This window comes from Balearica regulorum, chromosome Z, assembly GCF_011004875.1.
Source record: "Balearica regulorum gibbericeps isolate bBalReg1 chromosome Z, bBalReg1.pri, whole genome shotgun sequence".
NCBI lineage: Eukaryota > Metazoa > Chordata > Aves > Gruiformes > Gruidae > Balearica > Balearica regulorum.
In genome coordinates this window covers 57146019-57168645 of record NC_046220.1, presented here as the reverse complement: position 1 = coordinate 57168645, position 22627 = coordinate 57146019, and the positions used below count along the sequence as shown (strand labels likewise).

Here is a 22627-nt window from a genome sequence, read left to right as displayed (position 1 = left end):
GCTGGGTGTAAAGCTTAGGGTAGCAAAGTTTGAATTATACATCAGCTGTAAATCTAAACAAGTTTATGAAACTACAGGAGTTTAATACTTGACGTTTTCAAGTAGTCAGTAGAGAAGAAAAACCTGGAAACATAAACTCCTGTCCAGATTCTCGAACGTTTACCCTTTCCAACAGTGGAGGTGCTTGCAGTATAGTGTACATCTACTCAAGATAATTTTAAGCTAATTATTTTTAATGATGGCAGACGCTGCCTATGGCGACGTAGAAATTAGCTTCAGCTTGTATGTTTTGTGTTTTGAGTTGGCTCTGATATCTGTGTTAAGTGCTTTACTGTCAAACATGGCAGCCCTAAAAAAATAATCTAATCAGCCAGTCCTGTGTCATTTATAATATTGATCTTATCTGTTCTCCAAAGCCTTCCCAAGCAGTGAATGTAGAAGTCCAAAGAGGAATATATTTAACTGTTTGGCTTTCCCTTATATTTTATCTGAATTTTCTTGTTGGATTTTCAACCAACTACTTCTTGTTCTAATCACTCTAGTCATGCAGAACAGGCTGCTACCTTTCTTTTTTTTTACATTTCTTTATGTTATAGAAGAGTTGTTTCCCTGTGCAGTCAATTTGGAAGGTAACCAACCGCTGCTCATTCAGTCTTTTACCATAGTTCCTGTTTTCTAGATCTCTTGATTGTTTTCACTGATTTCCCCTAGATGTTCTACATGTGCCTGGCATCTTTCTGCAAGTTTGGTGAAAAGCTAGACATCAAAATTTCAGCTGCAGCCTCATTTGAATAAAGAGGATGAGTTCTTTTGCATAACTTCTAGGATACTTAAACCTCTGATCCCATATTTCATTTTCTTAACAATAAAGGTATTGACTCGTGTTAAATTTTTGATCCAGTATAAGCCCTTAATCCTCTTCTGTGGATCTACCCCTGGCCAGTTTTTCAGACTCATGTTTTGTATAGTTGATCTTTCCTTCCTAGTAAGACAATTTAGCATATGCCCATTTTGAATGATTTTAGATTTGGTAGGCATACTTTCTATTCTGTCTTCCTAAAGACACTAAAAACACTGAGAAGCACTGGACCATTGGATAAGAGCCATTAAGGACTATTCTGAAAACAATTTCTTACCAGTTCTCCCTTTACTTGATAGTAATTACTTTAATTGCTTGCTTCTGAGACTGTTGTGTGAGGCCAGGTCAGAAACCTTGCTAGTCTAGATGGTACATATACTACCACTTTTTCAACATGGCTTGTTATTCTGTTGAGAAAAATTAGTCTCCCTCCTCCTCCCTATTGAGTTGTTAAGCATATTCTCAAATTAGCTAAGTTAAAGCTAAGTCAGATTGCTTCACAATGCGTTGCAGTCACTATTGTCACTATTGTATACCTATTTTAGCATAGGTTTTCAGGTGGACTTGAGAGTGTGTTGAAACAAATGTAAGTGTAGGAACTACTAATACTTTTTAGACTCTTTATTCAGAGGGATTATATTTATAATGTAACACCACTTACGCAGGTTCAGAATAAAAACTCCTCTCCATTGTGTGGATCCTGAAATCTAAGTCAAGTTTTCTGAGTTTTTTCATGATCTTCTTTTGTGTGTGTAAGTGTGTAAAATAGAGTTCTTCGTCATATTCATTCATCTCCCACCACCATCACTTTTATGTTGTCTTTGAGAATTTCAGTGTTTGTCTTTTTCTGTAATGACATCTCCAGAAGATTGTACAGAAAGCAATAATAATCTTGTACAACATTTTCAAGGGAATCTTTAACTATATAAACATATAAAGTTGTGGTAGATCAGTTACAAGCATTTGTATCTTGTGGCTTTGTCACTGTAACTTGTAAGGTAACAGTATTGTGCATGTTGCATGAAATCATTTCCTGTTAACTTGGATGCAGTGAACTACGTATATCAGTAAAACTGGAAAAAATAAAAGAGCCAGTAAGTTCTGAATTAAGAATGAAACTTTAATTTATAAGACACCCTTTTACGCATGTTCTGTATCATGCCACTCTCCAATGGTAACTATAGATAGTTCTATTCTTAGTGTTACAGAAGAATGAAATTTATTTACCAGCAGCAAGGGATACCCCTCATTTTTTCTTTTGCTGTGGCTGCTGTTACAGCTTTATAGCTATATTCTCATGGAGTATATTCTCTGGAGTAAAACTGCATTTCTCACCAATAAGTTGGTTTCATAATATCAATATCCAGTCCTCAGTTGTTTCTTTTTCTTTATGTGTCTTCGGGAAGTTCACTAGATCTCTTCTTTTCTGAGGAATTTTGACTCAGTCAGCAGCCACAACTCAGACTGTGGAGATCAGCTACCTGCTCCTTTTCAGTTAGACCCCGACCCCTCTGCTTATACACCCAACAATGAAGAGTCCTGTTAAGGTCATGGCAGATCCCCAGAGGATCTGCCTTACATCTCAAGGTCTGTATACATACGCATATACTGAACAACTATGTCAGCTCCCTCCTTGCTCGGAGGTCAAGTACCTGAGTTTGGAAGCAGGAGACAAAATAATTGCAGAAGCCAAACCTATGGACGAACTTGGTGTTTTGTGAGATTGTGCTGCTGCCCTGAACAACCTGTAATTCAATAGCAGCCTCCCAGGGAAGCTGTAAGGCACAAATGGGCTTCATCACTAGCTGTCGCTGCAGCCTGCTGTTCTGTAACTGTTGGCATGACAACCATATTTTGTTAGGAAAAAAACCCCACAAAACCCAAAACAAACCACCAAAAAAACCCCCACCAAAAACAGGAAGGAGGAGTTTGCATCCTGATCGTACAATGCATTTATATTCTGGAAGTATTTCATACTCTAGCAGATTCTATCCCTGCACCATTTCTAACAGGACTGCAAAATACTTTGTTAGATCCTGTGGAAGATGATTTTCTAGAGGGGTCATCTGCTAAAGACTCCATTGCTTAGGGCAGGCTTCAAGAATCAGAGGACTTGTTTGAGTAATTACAAGACTCTTAAGACAGTTGCACCTGGGTTCAGCTTCTCATTCAGTTCAGTTGCTGACTAGATGACAAGAATAAAGTTTTACTCCCTAGTTGTGCAGTTCATTTGAAATAGCTTTGCATGTTGATCAGGGAAACATATTTAGTCCAAAATGAGCAGTGTCTCGTTTACCTCATGCACACAGGCAAAAGTCAACTATTGTGGACTACTTGTTTTGCTGATCTAAAAATTGTAAGTGAAATTCAAGCAGTGCTGGCTTTCATACATAAAGGATATCTGGTGAATACTGTTTAACATAATCATGACATAAATTTTATTTGCTTTTTTGTATATGTTTACTAACTAAGGTAAATATGTTGTATAATAAATCAGACTACCTAGCAGGAAAATGTTGGGCATGTTTTCAACTGTTTTCTCATCAACTGGAATGTTACATAGCTCTTTTATTTTACATATCCTCTAATAGTCTGTTAAAAGTTAGGTCTGGCCTCAGAGGTAGTAAAGTTGGGCCAGCTTGTTGCTACAACTTGCCATAAATTACTGAAAGTTTTTCAGTTAGGTTTGTATTTTCTGAGAGAGCTTCACTTTTATGTATACAATGCTGATAAGGTATTTTAGGACAAGGTTTTGTAAACTGTGATGGTGGAATTTGATCTTACAGTAGTCTTTGTTAGATAATGAAATAGCTGTGTGGAAAATCAGCATTGAGTAATTGTTTTAGCTTCACTTTTCATCTACTGGTTGTTATTTTTAATTGTAATGGAAGTCTTTTATATAGTCTATATTGGAGACTGAGATTCTGTGAAGGAGGAGAAAAGACATAACCTTTTACCCAGTGCGTAGTTTATCTGTGTAGTTCATGTCCATGATATCTATCCACCTCTGGTTTTCTCCCTTCCTTAGTCCTCTATACCATTTTTGGTTACAATTGCAAAGTTTTCTTACTTGCTGCTAAACCTGTTTAACAGTCAAGTAAGTGAGTATTTGCCCAGGGCATTTGAAGAAAATTGCATTCTGATCTAAACTCTGCTCTGTAGTATTGAATTGCAGATCCAATTGAATTTGTTAAGCTGTAGGGGAAAACAAGTTGCATATAAAAGACACTGTCACTGGAGGCTTAAAAAGTCCACCGTCCCAGGGTGTTGTCTATTTTGTGACCAGCAATCATCAGGATGCTCCAGGTACTATTTTTTAATGTGCAGAGTGAGGCTGGTAAGTTTTATGCACGTGGAAGCTGATTTCTTGGAGGATTAGGAAGTTGGACTTGACTTTAAGGCCTCATGAAGCCAAGCCATTTTTATGTTCTGAGTATTACTGTCTATCTTTCATGCCCTTTTCAGGATATTCAGTTCAGAATCTATTTTTAAAAAGGGAAAAAAAGGCTATTGGTAAGTTGTAGTGAAATTAAAAGCAGTGAAGCAGTTTAGGTGAAAGGGGCTTTTCTTGGCTTTTGATGTATGAGAAGGAATATAAATGCATCTACCTGATAGCTTTTGTTCTCTATTTTGGCAACATGGGTTTGTTAGTTTATGAAGAAAAGAACCTGATTTACAGTTTGGGTATCTTTCTCAGAATCTGAAGGTAGGATTGAGAGTATTAATTTTGGAAACTAGCAAAGTGCTTTGAAACGCCTCTTCAGTATTTCAGAGTACTCTCAGTAAGGAAACTTCTAGTGTGCCAGAAATAGTTTTTTTGTGAGAAGAACCTCAAGTCAGGAAATCTGAACAGCTGTTTCAGAGGAATACCTATCAGTAAAACATATTGGCATATTTTCGTAGGATTCTGGTTTTTTAACCTGTGATTTTGTCGCTATGTTACATCTAAAGTATAACAAATATTAACACTGTTTTGATTTGAATTGTACGTATATGCTCCTCTAGAAAACATTAGAATAATAGTGTCATATAAACACTCTTCTGCATTTTTTAAAAATGTTAGGAGTATTGTTAACATTACACTAAAATAAACTGCATTTTCTTTGAAATAGCTGTACTTTTCTGACATACCAAGTTTATACAGCCTGGAAACTGTGAGTTAAAACTCTGGGTTTCAGGCTTTGTTGTATTATTATTGTTTCAAGGGCAAAACTTTGCATGAAAAACTCAGGCTCTGTGGTTAAGATGCCTGAAATACTCTTCATGTGGAAGGTCAAAGTTCAAATAAACTTCCAAAACTGAAACACAAACAACTATTAAATACTTCAGAAAATCCACAAAAAAAGAAAGTCTGCATTAAAAGTTTAAAACATTACTGTTGCTAGCAACATTTGGCACTGGAAGGAGAAGCAGCAAACATTTTAATACTTGGGCCACTGCATTGTTTCGTTCTCTGACATGCCTTGACAGTTATGATGATAGGTCATATGCAGTATAAGAAGTGAGTGGTCTAATCTCTTGCCATACATTTTCTCATATCAAACTCTTTTAACATTGCATGCTTCCCATTCTTAATTGCCTCACAGTACCTGCATTAGTAGTGATAGATCCCTATAAGCCAATTTCCTATGCTACTGGAAAAATCCTTAAGTCACTTTCCGCGAATAAGTAGATATGAGAGATCATATGAACATCCACTGATAAACAGTGAAAATGTAATCGTTTCTGAAAACTGTTCTTTTTTTCCCATTATATTTGTTTTATGCAAGATATTTTATCTGTTTTGTTTTGAATTTATTTTCTCCATTTTGCTCCCATTTGGTTATCTTCCACTTCTTAAACCTGGAATAAAAAATGTGTGTTTGAGAATGTGTGAATATTCTTAAAGATGAAGGAGAAAGAGATGGTATGAAAGAAAGTACTTAATGGTATGACCGTTGGCAGAAGCTTAGTTTACTTTGACATGGATGAAAGTGCCACTTTAAGCTTCTCATGTTGTATCATTAAGGATGGTGGCGTTTCAGGGCATGCGTAAAATTTATGCTTACTTGTAAAACAGAAGCCTTTAGTTAGTCTGTTAGACTGTTAATCAAAAAGAGAGAAATCACTTTTAGTATTTTTCTGAGCAGTTAGAAGACATTACTTGATTTCTGATCACTCAAGAGCCAAATAATTCACTTCTTATAAGGCTAGAGATTTTGCTCAAAATGAATGATTTCACACTGGAAATCTGCTGATCTTCCCTTTGTGTTATTGTCCTCAGCTGTGTTGTTTCAAACAAAAGGAGGCTTGTTCTTATAGGAAACTTTCTACTAGGAAATGTTATCCTCCTGTTTAGGTGTGTTGCAGAACAAGAGTTGGTCCTGTCTACTTACCTTTATCCAGTGCTTAGAATTGTCAAATTTATTTTTACCATAGAAAAGATATCTGTCACTGCAAATGTTAGCGAGGTTCACTGGAGGAAAATGTGGTCCCAGGAAGAGCCAAGACTGCAGTTTTTTTCCACAGAACTGATCTGGTGAGGGTATAAATCCTGTCTTTATACCATGTATCTTTCTGATTTAATTGGTAGGGTCTCAGAAGAAAAGAGAGGCAATACTCTTTGAATGAAGAAAGGCTAAGCCCTGTAAAGTTTTTTAAAATAAATTTTAAAATAATTCATTTATTTCCATTTTGAAGGATTGAATTTTGAGAATTTTTTATAAGGAACAAAAATCAAATGTGAGAGGTCTATCTTTAATTCTCAGCATTACGAACTGCAAAACGTTAGCCACGCTGCCAATCTGCTGGGGCATGTAACATTACAAAGTAAAGGTTTCCTACCTTTATCCACAACAGAGGAATATGATGTCTGTTAAAAAAAAAAAAAAAAAAAAAAGGCAAATGTCCATAAAACCAGCTCTCTTATTCAAGGAAAAAAAGATAAATTAAGATTGTACATTACTAAGAAACCAAAAGCCTTTGGCAACTGCAACAGTATTTTGTGAAAGACGGGGTGAACAGCAGCAGCAAATACTTGTCTCAAGACTGGGAAGAGAAGCCATCCTACATTTTATTAGTAGTCATATATAAATTTGTTTCTGATTGTTTTTTGTATTCATGATCTCCCTTGTAAAATAAATAATGGCTTAGCTGACTGGGAGACAATAAATCCTTGGGATGTTGTAGAATTCCTGTTTTTCCTTTATTTGGGATCTGATCTTTATTGTTGAGTATCTTCGTGACTTCATTGCAGCTTCTTTCCTCCTGCTCTGTGGCATTTGTCTGTGACCCTGAATGGAATGTAGTTGTTACCAGAAAAACTACTAAGTTGTCTTAAACTTCATTCATAAATTCTAAACTAATTGATCAACTGTTTTAGCAAATCATTAAAAATGGAAGAAAAAATTAAGCCTAGAAGTACAATAGAATGATATATCCCTCCAGTAAAAGGTTTATTTTAGACCAAAGAAGGAAGACCTGGAAGCGAAATTCACAGTACAGACTAATCCGTAACAAGCTCGATTTTTTTTTTTTTCCTTCTAAACTGTGAGATGCCAAGGAAAACATAACATCTCCTGTTGTAGGACACAAAAGTATTATGCTGGTGACTAAATTCCATACTTGTTATTTTAAAGGAATTTAGGAAAAAGAAAAGTAATCTCCTTCACCTCCACCTGGCACTGCTCAGAAAAAGTACTTTTGTCAAGCAATATTTTCCTTGCCTCCCTTCCTAGGGAAGATAATGTACTTGGTCAAGAAAAGAAGCATAACTGGAGTACTGGTTATCTCATAATACCTTTGTCAGTGTACTGTCCTCTACACTGCTGAAATAGGCTTTCCTGAGTCAGAATTTTGGATAAGTCAGGGAGACAATCATCATAGAATCATAGAATGGTTTGAGTTGGAAGAGACCTCAAAGATCATCCAGTTCCAACCCCGCTGCCATGGGCAGGGACACCTTCCACTACACCAGGTTGCCCAAAGCCCCATTCAACCTGGCCTTGAACACTTCCAGGGAGTGGGCAGCCACAGCTTCTCTGGACAACCATCCTCACAGTGAAGAATTTCTTTCTACCATCTAATCTAAATCTACTCTCTTTTAGTTTAAACCCATTACCCCTTGTCCTGCCACTGTGTGCACTTGTAAACAGTCCCTCTCCAGCTTTCCTGTAGGCCCCTTTAGGTACTGGAAGGCTGCTATAAGGTCTCCTCAGAGCCTTCTCTTCTCCAGGCTGAACAACCCCAACTCTTTCAGCCTGTCCTCACAGGAGAGGTGCTCCAGCTCTCTGACCATCTTCAAAGCCCTGCTCTGAACTCACTTCAACAGCTCCATGTCTTTCTTGTGGTGGGGCCCCCAGAGCTGGACTCAGTACTCCAGGTGGGGTCTCATGAATGCGGAGTAGAGAGGGAGAACCACCTTCCTTGAGCTGCTGGTCACGCTTCTTTTGATACAGCCCAGGACACGGTTGGCTTTCTGGGCTGCAAGCACACATTGCCAGGTTGTGTTGAGCTTTTCATCAGTCAGTACCCCCAAGTCCTTCTTCTCAGGGCTGCTCTCAATCCATTCTCACTAAATGCTCCAGAATCCTGTTATGCAACAAATGTATGCATCTCTCTCATAGTGAACAAGATAAAGAGGAAAAAATGAGGCATCTCTGTCATGTTAGATTTTATTTCTAGATGGATTGCTTGTGAATCAGAAGCCAGGAGACATGTATCTCATCAGCTGTGTTGCTTGCTGATGAAAATTGCATGTAATAGATCATTCACAGATTGAAAGACTGCAGCAGGTACCAAGGAAGACTTGTTGGCAGTCAGAGCCCTCTTTCCTAAACAAGACCTTTCTGTGATTAGTGTGAAATAAAATGCTTCCTACTAGAGTTCCTGTCAGAGGTTTTCTTAGATTTCCTACTCATCCATTTTACTTCAGCAAGCCTTTGGCATCTGCAGTCACCAAAAACCCTCAGACTTTTGCTGTCCTTATCAATCTTTTTGAGAGTTCCTTGTAATTCTTCATCTTTGGTTTTTGATCTGATTAACTTTTGGCAAGGGAGACTTGAAGAAATCAGGACCTAATACAGTTGTTCCCTTTTATCACCCAGTTCCTTCCCGCTAACGGAGCACTTTCCTTGCGCTCCCTGAGCAGGCTGTGGGTCTGGTATCATCAGTAATTATTGTGCTCTTCAGTCTCACTGTCCCTAAAGTTTATGAAAACCTTGTAGGTGCAAAATCAGTTTGAGTGGTTCCATTTAAAATCATTGTTTGTCTTTTGGGGGAGGTAAGGATGAAACTATTGATTTTTTTTTTTTTTTTTTAAATCAGATTTTACTTTTGAACAGAAGAATATTTATGTCCTTGCCAATATAGTTTGCCAGAACTTGGAGCAAGCTTATCAATGCTGGCTCTGCATGATGCTTTACTTAGTAATTGTCACATTAAATATTAAGCTTGAGCATTAAGATATTTTACATTAACTTTAAATACTAGGATATTTTTCTCAGACCAGAAGGCAGACTGAAGATAAAAGCTTTGATCCTATAAATATTTTAAATAGATACCTTTTTTTTAATGGGTCTTTTTGGCATCAGTCTTTAAATCAAAATGCAAGGAAAAACTGTTTATAATTTGGATTATTGTTTTCCTTACTATCTAATTAAAAATAGGCACCTGGCATTTCTGTGCAAATAATTAAGCAACTATTAATAGTTGCCAAATGCAAAGCAGAAAATAATTTATCTTCTTCCACCTCTCAAAAAGAAGCAAGTTTCAGCGATATGAAGATGCAGACCCTAACTGATGAACACATAGGTGAAGGACTCAGTTTCCTTATTTTGTGGAAATTCAGCATATCTGAGAAGACCATTTATAACAAGTTTGTGTTTTTGCAATAATTGCATTTTTGCATTTTTTAAAAAAACCAATACTTTTCATTTCTACTTAAGTGCTGGATGGAGACTTTTTGGTATATTCCTTATGTGGAGGAGAATGAGTCAGCAGTGAAGGCAAGGAAAAACTGGGTGTATTCACTAATTTTTTGCCTTTGGCAGATTTTAATCTATACTCTGTTTTAGTTTAGTCCCAGCAAAATTTGTCTGGTAAATCTGTTGTGCACTACTATCCAGCAAGGAGAGGAAATTCAGTTAAAATAACTCTTAATCAATCCTTATAATTATCTTCAAGTATTTAGTCATTGCACTGTTGATAGAATCTCTTTATGCTCTTTCATCTAATTGTCAAATTATTATTATGGCGTTGTTGTTCTTCACAGTCCTTAGCTGTAGTATACTGACCTCTATGCCGTAGCATGGCAAGAAATAGTTACACTGTAAGGGAACTTGCTGTAGAGAGCAAAGAAATAATTCCAATGTGTGGAAATTAGCAGTAGTCCCAGACATCAGGAATGCCACTGTTGAGAAACTAAGCAGGAGAACTGGATTTTGAAGAGATCTTTTGGAGAAGATGAACTTGAGCTTGGAAAGTTGAAGTCTTCATCAGTTGTCAGATGTAATCTGAGAACAAAAATGTAAAATGAAGAGAGGTACTATTTCAAATAGAGCAAGATGAAAAGTGGAATTTGAAGGATTATGCTGAAGAGAGAAGTTGGTAGGGGCAGGTAGGTGACAATCTAGTGCTTTCAGTGTTTGTTATTAGCCTTCTGTAGGGTTCTTTTACTTCTTTATTCTCTTCCAAATTGGTAAATGGGAAGGAACTTCATTTTGCAAAGCAGTCATCTGGTGTTCGTTACAGCATTACTGACATGTTTTTTGGTTTTAAGTGCTCAACAGCCCTTAAGCTTACTGTCTCTTGGCCAGTAGTCAGTACAATGCCCAAGTAAGGTATTTGTTGTTCCCAGAAAAGCTCATTCTTTTAGAAACTTTGCATGATTGGGTTAGTATCTGTGTTGAGGGAGTTGGGAAGCTGACTGTTTTTTCAGTTCACCTATGTTTTATATGCTTCCTATGGAAACATGGAGTTTAATTAGCATTCTAGCAAATCCGTTCATACGGTAATGTTTGTCACAAGAGCTCTCTTGTAACTTTTCAGGTTGGAGAGACACAGGGCATTGATGTCTGAAGGGAAGGGGGCAAGCTATCTTAATGTTCATTTTATTCAGATGAAATCACAGAGGGACGTAGGAGGACATCTCATGTTCTGTGCCCATCTCCCATTTCATCTGACCATATTTCACAATTATCAAGTAGACTTATTACATGGCTCCCTACCACTTCTGTTTTGTGTGTACAGTTTCTTCGACTATAAGTAGTAACAATAGCTTTCACTATGCTTTAACTTTCTTATAACAATATTATAGTTATCTCCAATCACAGGAAAAATAACTATGTCTTACAGTGTTGTGTCATCTGAATATTAGAGGCAGCCATTAGACACCAAAACTGATATGCTGAGCACCTCCACTGATTTGCTGTGTTACCACACATGAGTTACTTGATTCTTGTAAAATTAATTTAAAACTAATATAAGACTATCACAATTGTTGACTTGCAGAAGGCAGTCATGAAACAAAACTCAGAGCTGTAGCTCTTAGTGTTTACTTGGGTCCATAGTTCTCAGTTGAAAAGATGTTCAGTCATGGGGCTCTGTCACGCTCTCTAGAATTTAAGAATATACACATAATGTCCTGCTCTTCATATGGGGAAACAAAGTAGTTTCCATTTGATCTTTACTTTGTGTCTGTGGTGCTCATGTATCTATATCAATGTTCACTAAGAATACGTCCACCTCAAAACAGCTGTTTTCCTTTATGAAGAGGAAAATGTAATTGCAAGCAGCAATCTGAACGCCAACTGTCTCAGAAGTAACTTCTACTTGCCTTCTGAAAATGCACTTTTGGTTTTTTGGGGGTTTTTTGGAGGGGAGGGTGGTGCTTCTTTTAGGAGGAGTGCAGTTTGATTTCTTTAATCCATGGTGAGTATGCGATCTCTTAAAATTCTAGTGCCCTGAGAAGCTGCGTGCTCTTGGCTCTCTAGCAAGGAAATTGTTTTGTGTACATGGACCAGGATACAGCAATAAGATTCAGAAAAGCAGGTAGATTTTGTCAGTACTGGACTTAACATTGGGTCCTCACACTTTCACGGGCATCTCTGCTTTTCATGAGGTGCCCAACCCATTGTGAAATTTGACATTAAATTTTCACAGCTTTCTTTGAAGAAATTAAGTCTCCAAACTTTATTGTACTCTTTTGTCCTGTTTCCTTAGGGAAGGAAAGCGTTAAATTTTTATTTGTGTATTATTTTCCTTGACTCTCTTGCTGTTCACCTCACTAATCCAGAGGCATTAGAGCATGGGAGATGTCTGTGCTATCTTACACCCTCACACAGCCCATCATCTGTCAGGAACTGGACATTTGTGGCTGGGATTTGTATCATTATCGTACTTGTAAAGGTTTGGAAGGTCATCCTTTTTGGTGTGGCACTTCAGCCCTAGAAGAGTAAGCTTTTTTAACCGAGAATTAAGTTAATAAAAATACTGTTGCTTATACACAAATGCATGGATCATATGTGTAGACATATGCACAGAGCATTAGTATCTCTGCTGATAATTGATTTATGTGATATAGTTTTAAGCCATCTTTTGAGGCAGCCTAAATCATATAGGTTTAGTTTTAAATATTACTGTTCATATACAAAGTATAATTTTACCACTTGAGAAGTAATGTTAGGAGTCACAATAACAACATTTTTCAACTGCTGGTATTGTCACACAGATTTTCAAGTGGTGTCACTAAAGTCTTAATTTAAAAGAGAACTGTCTGAGTTTACATTCATGCATATAAATTTTGAAAGCTTGAGTATAGTAATCAATTGATATATTATTAGCTAAGTAGCCAGTTTAATATTTGTTTGCAGATCTTTACTAAGCTAAGAAATAGTTTGCTAACGGCAATTCACTAATTTAACGAGTGCAAGAGTGTATGTTAGTTTACTTGGGGTTTATTTTTATTTTTTTCTTTACTACATTGCTATATGTAATATTTAAAAAATCTTTTTATCTTTTCTCTTTGTCCTGATAGTTTTTTCCAAAATATTACCTACTCCAAGAATTTTATGCAGAATTCTAAAATGAGGTGTTCGTAAACTCTGTGATGACAGCACTACTGTTACTTTTTGGTGGTAGAAAATTTTTCAAGCAAACAAAAATACGAATATATTTTAGTTACGTGAATACCAGTTTTTCTGAAGGACAACAAAATGTTAGAAGAGAGAGAACAAAATGATAACCTGGCTTAATTTTTTTTTTAATTTCTTGTAACTCAGAACAGATTTCTTAATCAGCTTAAATAACTGAAACTTGATCTGTTTACTGCTGAGCAAGAGGAATACTTTTTCTGTAATAAATGCATCTTTAAAGTGCATATGACCTATTTCAGTTTTAAAATCATACATTAAATTGTCTAATTGTACTATTATAATTAAAATGCTAACAAGAATCAGTAACTGCCCAGCTAAAAATCTAATTTAGATGCCTAGAATAATAAGGGGATAAATATGATAAGTAGTTGTCAATATTAAAGCAGGCTGAAGGAGCGAGGCTTCGGGCCTTGTAGTAGGTAGAATGAAACAGCAGATTTGAGTATCCACAATCCTTCCAGTATTAAATTTTCAGTAAAACAAAATTACTTGTATATGAAAACATAGCCTTTCCCCAGCTCTCTTTTTTTTCCTGATCAGCTGATGAAGAGACTAGCAGCTCGCTGCTTTGCTGGCTTGTTAATTTTATCCCCACTAACTGTGATTTCCGATAGCCGGCCTGCTGATAGTGGTAAGGTAAATATCCTTTTTCATTGCCGTCTTGAAGATTCAGTGGAACTACATCACAGGCATATGTAGGTGTGTAACACATCAAAAGTCGGTGTTCTCTGTATTTCAATGTACAACTGAGTGCTTAAGGAGAGCAATGACATTAACTGTTGACAGCCTTGCATGCTGTATTTATTATTAGCTTTTCTGTCTTCCAAGATACGCAGAGAAATTTCCTTTTCTTAACCTTTGTTAGCTGCAGTGGTTTATAGTGGATGTCCTGCTTTAGCCAAGTGAATATTAATGAATTTGTGTGTAGATTATATTTTTTTTTCTCCTTCTTTTCTCTTCATAACTCATCAGATCTCAAGTCTCCTTCATAGTGGTTATATGAGTGCTGTGGAAGCATGATGTAAATTGTCTTTTGATTATTAAGGCCTAGTTTCAGGCTGTCCCTCAGGATTCTGCGTTCGTGTTTGTTCTGTGGATTTGCACATCGGAGGATACGTAGGAAACTGATTTCAAAAATCCCACTGGTGTTTTTAACATGCCAGGTTGTTTTGTGTTGTGTATCAGGTTTTGTTCACAAATGTTTTCAAGAGACATTGTACACAATTGAGAAAAATTATGTCTGGGCTGTAATCACTCTTTTTATATTGATTGTTATGCTCACATGATCATAAATATTAGCCATGTTTGGAGCTGTGGAGAAGTGAAGGTAATTGCCTTATGATTAGAGCTCTTTCAGCTACGAGAAAGGATTGATTAGCATTTGCATGTACTCAAGCCAATATTGAGAGGCAAAAGGCACAAATAATCAACATCAGTTACGTTCTGAGAAAGCATTAATCAGAAAGCCTTGTTTTAAGATTTTTTTTGTATTATTTTTTCTTTTCAATTTCAGTTCTTTTATGACCTGGTATATTTTTTTTATTATCTTTTGTTGGCTTTCCCAAATCAAGAAAAGTTTAGCTTCTTGCTTTATCACATGGATCTGATAGTCAGTGTGTGAACAGGTTCCCTTTATTTCTAGTTTGGTTTTTTGTAGCAATTTTTTTTATCCCTCTGCATAGTGCTGCTGGGTCTGCTTAAAAGCATATATCCAGGTAATTGAAACTAGTGTTCATTGTTTGTGACTGTGTGGGGTTTGGGTTTGGTTTGGTTTTTTTCATCCCATGTTATGAGTGCTTTTTACAGTAAAACACTGCACTGTCAGTATTTCTGCCTGTTGGTTACTATTATAGAAGAAAATGATACATTTTTATAAGGCTTAGGCGATTTGGAAGTTGCTTAAACTATTTGGAAGAGAAGTTGAGTCGTTACTGCATAAAGTATCTGTGTGGTGTTTGTGTGCACAAAGAAATGTGTGTGATCTGTCTTTGGGAGCCAAGCATGGTTTAAACTGTCCTGTTTAAAAACATGCGATACCAAAGTCTGTTTTGCGTGGAAATACATAAGCAAGAACTGCCACTGATGTGAACAAATGAATGTTTGTTGTACACTTACTAACACCGTATCACAGGCCATTGTTGTGTGTGAAACTGAGTTAGTATGGAATTCAAGGTTCAGGTAAACATCTATTTAGATGATAGAAGGATTCTTAGAACCAAGTAATATTTAGTGTCTCTTTGATTGCCAGTAAGCCAATTTCCCTTTGTACTTTTATTTATAAATTAGCTGAACATTTTGAGTTGTGGGGTTGCAGGTTTGTAAATGCAGTTTGTTATTTCCCTTTGCAATATCTCTTTTGTCTAAAAATCATACCTTTTGAATCCGTGGTTGTCAGGCAATTGAAGACGGCAATTTGGAAGAAATGGAAGAGGAAGTCCGGCTTAAAAAACGGAAGAGACGAAGAAATGTGGATAAAGATTCTGGGAAGGAGGATGGAGAGAAAGCAAAGAAAAGAAGAGGCAGACCTCCTGCAGAGAAGTTGTCACCCAACCCTCCCAAACTGACAAAACAAATGAATGCTATCATTGATACTGTGATAAACTACAAGGACAGGTGAGCTTGGAGATGGGCTCTGTTGCATGTGCTCTCTCCCTCTGTTGATATCTCTGTCTGTGTTTTTTAATGGCTTCGTTTTTGTTTTCAGTCTTTAGAATGATTCGCTGCCACAGCATTTCTGAAAAGTAATTCCACTTAGGGCCTGATCCTATAAGTCTCACTCTCTGAGGAGGGTTTTTTACAGACCCATCTGATAGGAAGTTGTTGAAACACAAATACAAAAAGTAGACATAGAGCTGAGGCTCAGAAATTAAGTCATTCTGCTCAGGAGGTGTATTTAAGAACATTTAGCTTGAGCAGGATATTCCTTCATTTTAGCTGTGCAGCGTGTGTAAAGATTAAGCTTTTCAAATACATGGCTACAGATTTATTAATGCAAGTTAACCTGAGTCTCACCATGACCTGAAAGACTTCCCCAAAAATGTAGGGCTCATATCATGAGCAAAAGGAAAAACTGTAGAAATGCTGAGCATAATATGTTGTCCACAGCTGAGATGGAAGCCTGTTTGTCAAGAAATCCCTATTTTCAGCATGACAAAATGCTAAATAGCTGGACCTTAGGAAAAAATACCACTTCTAATCTGAAATGTCATTTGAAAACTTCTGTTTTGCAGGTTTTCAAACTGAAAATCATCTATCATTCACGAGCAAGAAATTGAGAATTAGTTAATAGCATCTTTGAATCAGACTTGTTTGAGAAAGTTGTATTTTTTAACTCAACTTCTGTTTGCCAAAAATCAATAAAACTGCCTTGTGTACTTATACTTTCTTTGCTGTACATTGAATTACTTAAATCATACAAGGAGCAGTTATAAGCTAAATAAATATTAAATGCATTCAGAGAAAATCAAGAAGTATTTGCATTAGGTGACCTGCACAATCGTAACAATATAATTTTTGCATGTAAACAACTTTCAGTCTGTGACTTCAAATGGCAAGTTGCACTTCTTCCTTTTTTGAAGCTACTGTTTTGGGTCTGCCTGTCTGTACATGGTTAACTTGAGCGGTATCTGGTGAAGCACACAGACCTGTGATGCCTGACTTTTTTGTCACGTAACTGTTGAAATGAAGCATTCTGTGATCTGTGGGCTCTCTAGAGTATATTGAAAAGTTTATTGCATCAGAGCAGTAATCACAGCAATGAACATGATGAGCAGGAAGCTGACTACGAACTCAGTGTATTCAGCTGGCTGTGGCTCTTAACTAACACAATAGCTGAGGAGGAAGAAGTGTTTAAAATTCAGGTATTCCAGTCAGGGCTGCAAGGAAGCATCTCTTCATTTTTTGATCCCTGGCCTTGAGCCTTCTCCTGAAGCCAAGCACTTCTGATCAGGGTGCCTACTTCTCACTTTTAAAATAGCAAGCGAAGTTACTTCTGCTAGCCTCCAGTAGGGGATAGCTGCTGATAGTTACAGGGGAGTTAAAGGTTTTTGCCTTTTGCTGGTGCCTCAGGAAGTTCGTATGTGATCTCTGTCAAACAAGTTAACTGCTGTGCTGTTATGTAGTGACAAGGCATACTATTCCCTCTCCCAGGAGCCCACATTTATGCAAGACAGAATTGGTTCCCACTTTAAAAAGTGTATGGAGCTCTATTCTGTTAGAGATTAAAAATACCTGTTAAACTGAGCTCTTCAGTGCGATGAATTACACAGAAGAGTTCCAAATTCCTGTATTCTGATTTTTTTTGTGAGCTAGCATCAAATCTCCCAATCCTACAAAAGCTGGGACAGAACAGAACTGCAAATTTAGGCATTAGGAAATTTAAAATCTTAAAGTCTTTGGGGTTAAGGTTGTACTAGAGTTTGATTAACATTTTCAGGATTTCCAGCTTTAGAATTAAGTGGGGTTTAGGCATTGGAACCTTTCAGCTTTGTTGGAGGTTCATGTTTGTTCAGCTCTGAGCTTTTGTGTATGTGAAGGCAATTGGGGCAAGTATGGAGGGACAGAGTAATTGGAAGAAAAGTAGGCCATGAGCTTCATCTGGGTAAAAAAAAGGGGGTTTTTTTGTGTATTTAGTATTTGAATGCTTGAAATCATCTTTGTCTTTAGCTTAAATTTTCAGCTAATAGGTGTTTCATCTCTACTGTATAAAAGTCCAGATGGCTGATCTAGACCACAGAGAGCTGATTGTGTCCCAAAAGGTGGTCAGGTGATACCCATCCAAAATCTTACTGACTTTGGCCTGAGTTACTTTGCCAAAACAAATTCTGTAATCTTTAGTAAGTTTTGCTGCAGTTAATAATCCAGCAAAAAACCGAGAGAATTCATTGCTAAACTAACAAACCTGTATGTGCTTTATCTCACGTTTCCCCTTGCTTTTGAGTAGAGCTGCTTGTAAATACAGAACCACTTCTCTGTTCTTGTTAAAGTCTTTCTTTTTAAAAAAACCATTTTTCCATGGTGCCCACAAAAAACTGGAGTACCAGTTGGCTGCTTTTGTGTGGCGATTCTCTATAATGTTGATGCAGGGAAGGAGTCTCCAAATACTTTAACTGCCTTGTATTTGACTTCTGTTGTAGGCATTTGGGGACAAGTACCGTCCTTTCCTTGCTTATTTAAAAAGCATCCAACAAAATAGGCTGGGTTGCCTATGTCTAGGAAAGCTAGAGGCTACAATAATACAAGGACTAAGCTCTAGTAAACTGAAGCTTGAGCTACACAATTATCATGTAAAAGCCAAAATAAGATTAAACAGACAAATTAGCAACATTTGAGGTAAATGTTCGGTGTAGAGAAATGCAGCACATGATACTTTGAAAAGGAAATTCAGAGGTATATATCCATCTACTTGCAAACCCCAGTTAAAGAACTGCATGCAAGACAGTGGAAGTTGGCACTGAGGCCAAATTACTGGTTGTCTCTGTCCTCAGTGCAAAGTGAGGCTTTTCTTTAGAATTTCCTCTTTTATGCAGTACTGTATAGCAACTTTCATATTTCCTTTTCTTCCCACCCCACATCCCAACATAATACTGATTTTAATGAAACATTCAATTAATGATAAGTTTAATATTTCTTAAAGAGCAATTTATGACTACAAGCTGAGTTTCTTTGGATCTTCTAGAGAACTAGGAACACACTGAAGGAGAGAAAACTTCAGTGTTGATGCTGAGATTTGGCTTGACTGGCAGCCTAACTAACTGCATTAGTTTCCTGGAATTATGGTACCTGGGGTGTCTCCTATGTAAAAAAAAGAAAGAAAATAGTAAACAAGGAGCAAGGAAAGAAAGGACAGAGATGTGGGGCACGATGAAAACATTCAACTCAGAGTGTTTCAATTCCTTTGGTGTAAGAGCTGTTGAGGTCCTTGTCAAGTTGGTAGTACTTTCTTGCAGGTTGCTGTGCTTTGGATTACAGTATTAAGTGATGTGTTTAAGCTTTTCTTCATGTTGATAGGCATCTCTTTATCATAGCTTTGTATTTATCTTTGTAAATCTTGAAACAAATAATTGTACTTCAATTTGAAGAACTGTGGGGTGAGTGCTCCAAATCATTAAGCAGTAAAAATGCTTGTTGAATTCACTGCTACCTTTTTAAACTGCACCTGTGCTCCCATTATTTAACTTTACGTATCAAACCATAAAACATGTTGCCAACCATACAGATCAGTACTATAGATACAGAGCCTTTTTTTTCCTCTTATCTTTGCCATCATAGGAGAAGCTGAGATAATCTAGGTTTCATCTATAATGGCTTAGAATGGAGAACAAATTTGTAATGAAGCAGAAGTAAGATAGAAAAGATGATCAGAATCCTCTGACTTCTAATCACCTGATCTAGTGGAAGATGTCCCTGCCCACCCACGGCAGGGAAGTTAGACTAGATTATCTTCAAAGGTTCCTTCCAACCCAAACCATTCTATGATTCTGTGATTTTGGTAAAGTATTTGTTAGGGTACCACAGGAAAATTATAGGCTAATTTGAAAGAAGGAGGAGATCTAATGAGTAAGCTCTCAAATCTGAGTGAAAATAAGGAAAAAGTTGTAACTGAAGGCACCATTAAAAAAGGAACTATTCAATTGGACAGAAGATACCATGAAAGTTCCTGAATCATTGGTGTTGGCATAGATCATAATATATTAATGATATATTATTAAAAAAATTAGGAGTGTCCTAGCAAAATAGAAAGTTTTGAATTATCAATATTAGGATGGAATTCATGGAGGACTGAACACAGTTAAGTCTGAAGTAAAAGAATTGGCATGAAGTACAGTGCCCCAGAGTGCATTATAAGGTACTTACGGACTAAAAATAGGAAACTTTTGAGTTGGAAACTCATCACATGGAACTGACAGAAAAAGAATGACCTGGACAAAGAAATTATTGATCAAAGCTAACTATGAGCCATCAGTATTGTCCAGCCATAAGAAAATAGGAGCCTGGCCCTGACATTATTGCTTGTGTGGATGAGGAAATACTCATTAGATGTGTATGCCATTGTATGTGACACCATTAATGGTTCTGACTGGCTGTATATAGTACTTGAATCCTTTTCCATTCAAGAAAAATTAGTTTACACTGGGACAAGTGTAAATAATTATTTCAATTATAAGTAGCATGGGAGAGTCTTGCAAGAGGAAACAGGTTGGTTTGTTTATCCAAACACAGCACTGTCTGAGAGGGGAAGATGATTGCTCTCAGTAAATTCACCTGGGAAAGAAGGGAAGCATAAACACAGGGAGAATGTAGAAATATGTAAAGTACAGGATGGTGATCACAAGGTTATATGAATGTGAACATTCATGAATACATTCAAGTTGTTAACTAAGAGTTCTGGAACCTCTCCATATGGTGTAGTGGGGCAGAAATACCTTCGTTCCTCGATGAAAAAGCTGTTATATGATTATTTGCAATACCAAGGCCCTAGATTCAAGGACCTGTAAATACCTTTCCAGTTACACTGGTTCCTCATTCTCCAGTGTAAAGTATATGCGTCATCTTTGCAGACTCCTTTTGCAATAACACATTTTAATCTGGAATTTTGTTGCAATTATTTCTTAAACTAAGGTTTAGGTGCCTTTGCACCCTTGTACCTTGTTATAGTCTTGCAGTGTGAAACACCTGTTTAGAAGAGAGCAAGTTGAAGTGCATCAGTCCAGCATTGTTGTCGCACTTTTTTCTAGTTCCAATGGAAACCTGTCTTCACTTCCCTCTAAAATTAGGAATGCCCATAGAAATGGGTAATCATAGAATCATATGTATAATACTTACATTTTGAGAAAGCAAAATTAGTTTGGATGTCCAGTTTAAATGTTTTAGCCTTTTGAAAGCAGGGACAATTACATTGGAGATAGATGTTCTTTCCAGAATAAAGAATGTGTATGCCAAATTTGAGCCCCAGCTGCTGATTTCGCATTGTGCACCTACATGCAGGCTTAGTCCCCCAAACTATCTTTTTCCTCTTTTGAAGGTTTTCCTTGATTTTTTATTTCAGAGGAAGGCAAGCTGAAAGTGTAGCTTCCCTTTCCTGATTGTTAAAATTAAGTGGAGAAGAATGGTACTTCATACCTTGTAATCTTTCAGCTTTCTACAAGTCCACTGTCCTGTTCTGCCTTGCATCAGAGTTTCATGTTTCCTGTCTAGGTGCCAGTTTGATGCTACTGCTAGTTTGCGTTAGCTTTGTTTAGAGAGCAACACCTGATTTCAAGAGTCCCTGGACATGATAGCATGATACTGCATACAGTGATTTTCATTTGTGATCTACCTGCTCTCTGCTTTATTTGTGAGACTTAAAGTAAGGACTTGCATGGTGTACCGGCTAACTGCACAAAGCATCCTCCCCATAGCAGGTGGCTGTTGACCACATTTTAGTAAAGATGGTAAGAAAATTGAAGGGTGGGGTTATTGTGCCCTGTCCATGTTTTCTGCTTGGCAAGAGGCTTCCCCTGTATGTGGTGCTTAGCATTTTGGTCACTGCATCATTAAAACCAAAATATTTACATTTGTGCCCATAGTATTCTAATTTGGACAGGACATAGCTCAGGGAAAGAGTATTTTTCTCTGTATGTGCAATAGATTTTATTGAGACTATCTCCAGCTGTTTTCTTAAGTGGCCAGTTTTTAACTGTTGTAAAATGGTGAGTAATGTAATTAGCCATTACTAATCTAACTAGTAATTAATTATGCCAACTGGTACTCTTGAGTATTCAAACAGGCAAAGCAAATAATTCTTATTTATAGCCAAACCAAAGCTATGGAGTCATAGCCATATGTCAAAACCAGGAATTGTATTTTTAAGTATTTCTACCCACTTCCATTTCAATGGTGGGACAGGTCGACCATGTGTTACTGCAGCCAGTTTAAAAAAGAGCCACCATTAAATACATTTAATGAAAATGAGTCATCTCCCTACGTATCTGGGTTACTGTTGGAAGTTGTTAAATACAGAGGAACCACCTCGCTATGTGAGCTCTTAATTCTCCTCCCACACACACGCTTTTTTTTTAAAGAGCATCCTTGTGAGTTACATTTGATTAGGAGTTGTAATTTGCACACCGTGGTTCTGCGAATGTGTATGAGTCTTCATTTTCATTCTACTCACTCTAAATTGAATTTCAGTATTTGTTAAAAGTGTGAAATTCGCTAGAAACATGAGAACGTCTTGTGGTTTCAGCTTCAGTCTCTCCTTTTGATTCCAAAGGAGAAGGTGTGTTGATAGTAGTAATACTTTTGACAGGTCAGTGGCAGCTTGCTTCTGGCCACGTACTGCCAGGGAAAACTAATACAAAAGGAGGCTTGTGCAAATGAGGCCTAATTGCTCCTGCATTTAATTTCACTGATGATAGTACTGACTAAATGGGTGGAAATACATGCTTGTCAGTAGTTTAACAAAAAAGAGAGAAAATCAGAAACAATGATAAAAAATATTTTTTAAATGAGCAGTATTTTTTAATGATTTTTAACTTGCACAGCATGCAAGTATTTTTTATGTTAGCACACATAAGACTAGCATGTTGAGCTGATGCAGCAGCAGTGAACTGTCAGTCACGGTTCTTTCATAGTCAGGTCTTTTAATTTATTCTGG

The 22627-nt window shown here is 37.0% G+C and overlaps 1 protein-coding gene across 9 annotated transcripts in view; it reads left to right on the top strand.

Moving 5' to 3' along the window:
• SMARCA2 (SWI/SNF related BAF chromatin remodeling complex subunit ATPase 2) overlaps positions 1-22627 on the top strand; it is a 122192-nt gene that overhangs the window by 87989 nt on the left and 11576 nt on the right. For all 9 annotated transcript variants that reach the window (XM_075740925.1, XM_075740916.1, XM_075740917.1 and 6 more), the window contains one exon: positions 15386-15603. In XM_075740925.1, the coding sequence (XP_075597040.1) occupies positions 15386-15603 (218 nt within the window). The remainder of the gene's footprint in view (positions 1-15385; positions 15604-22627) is intronic.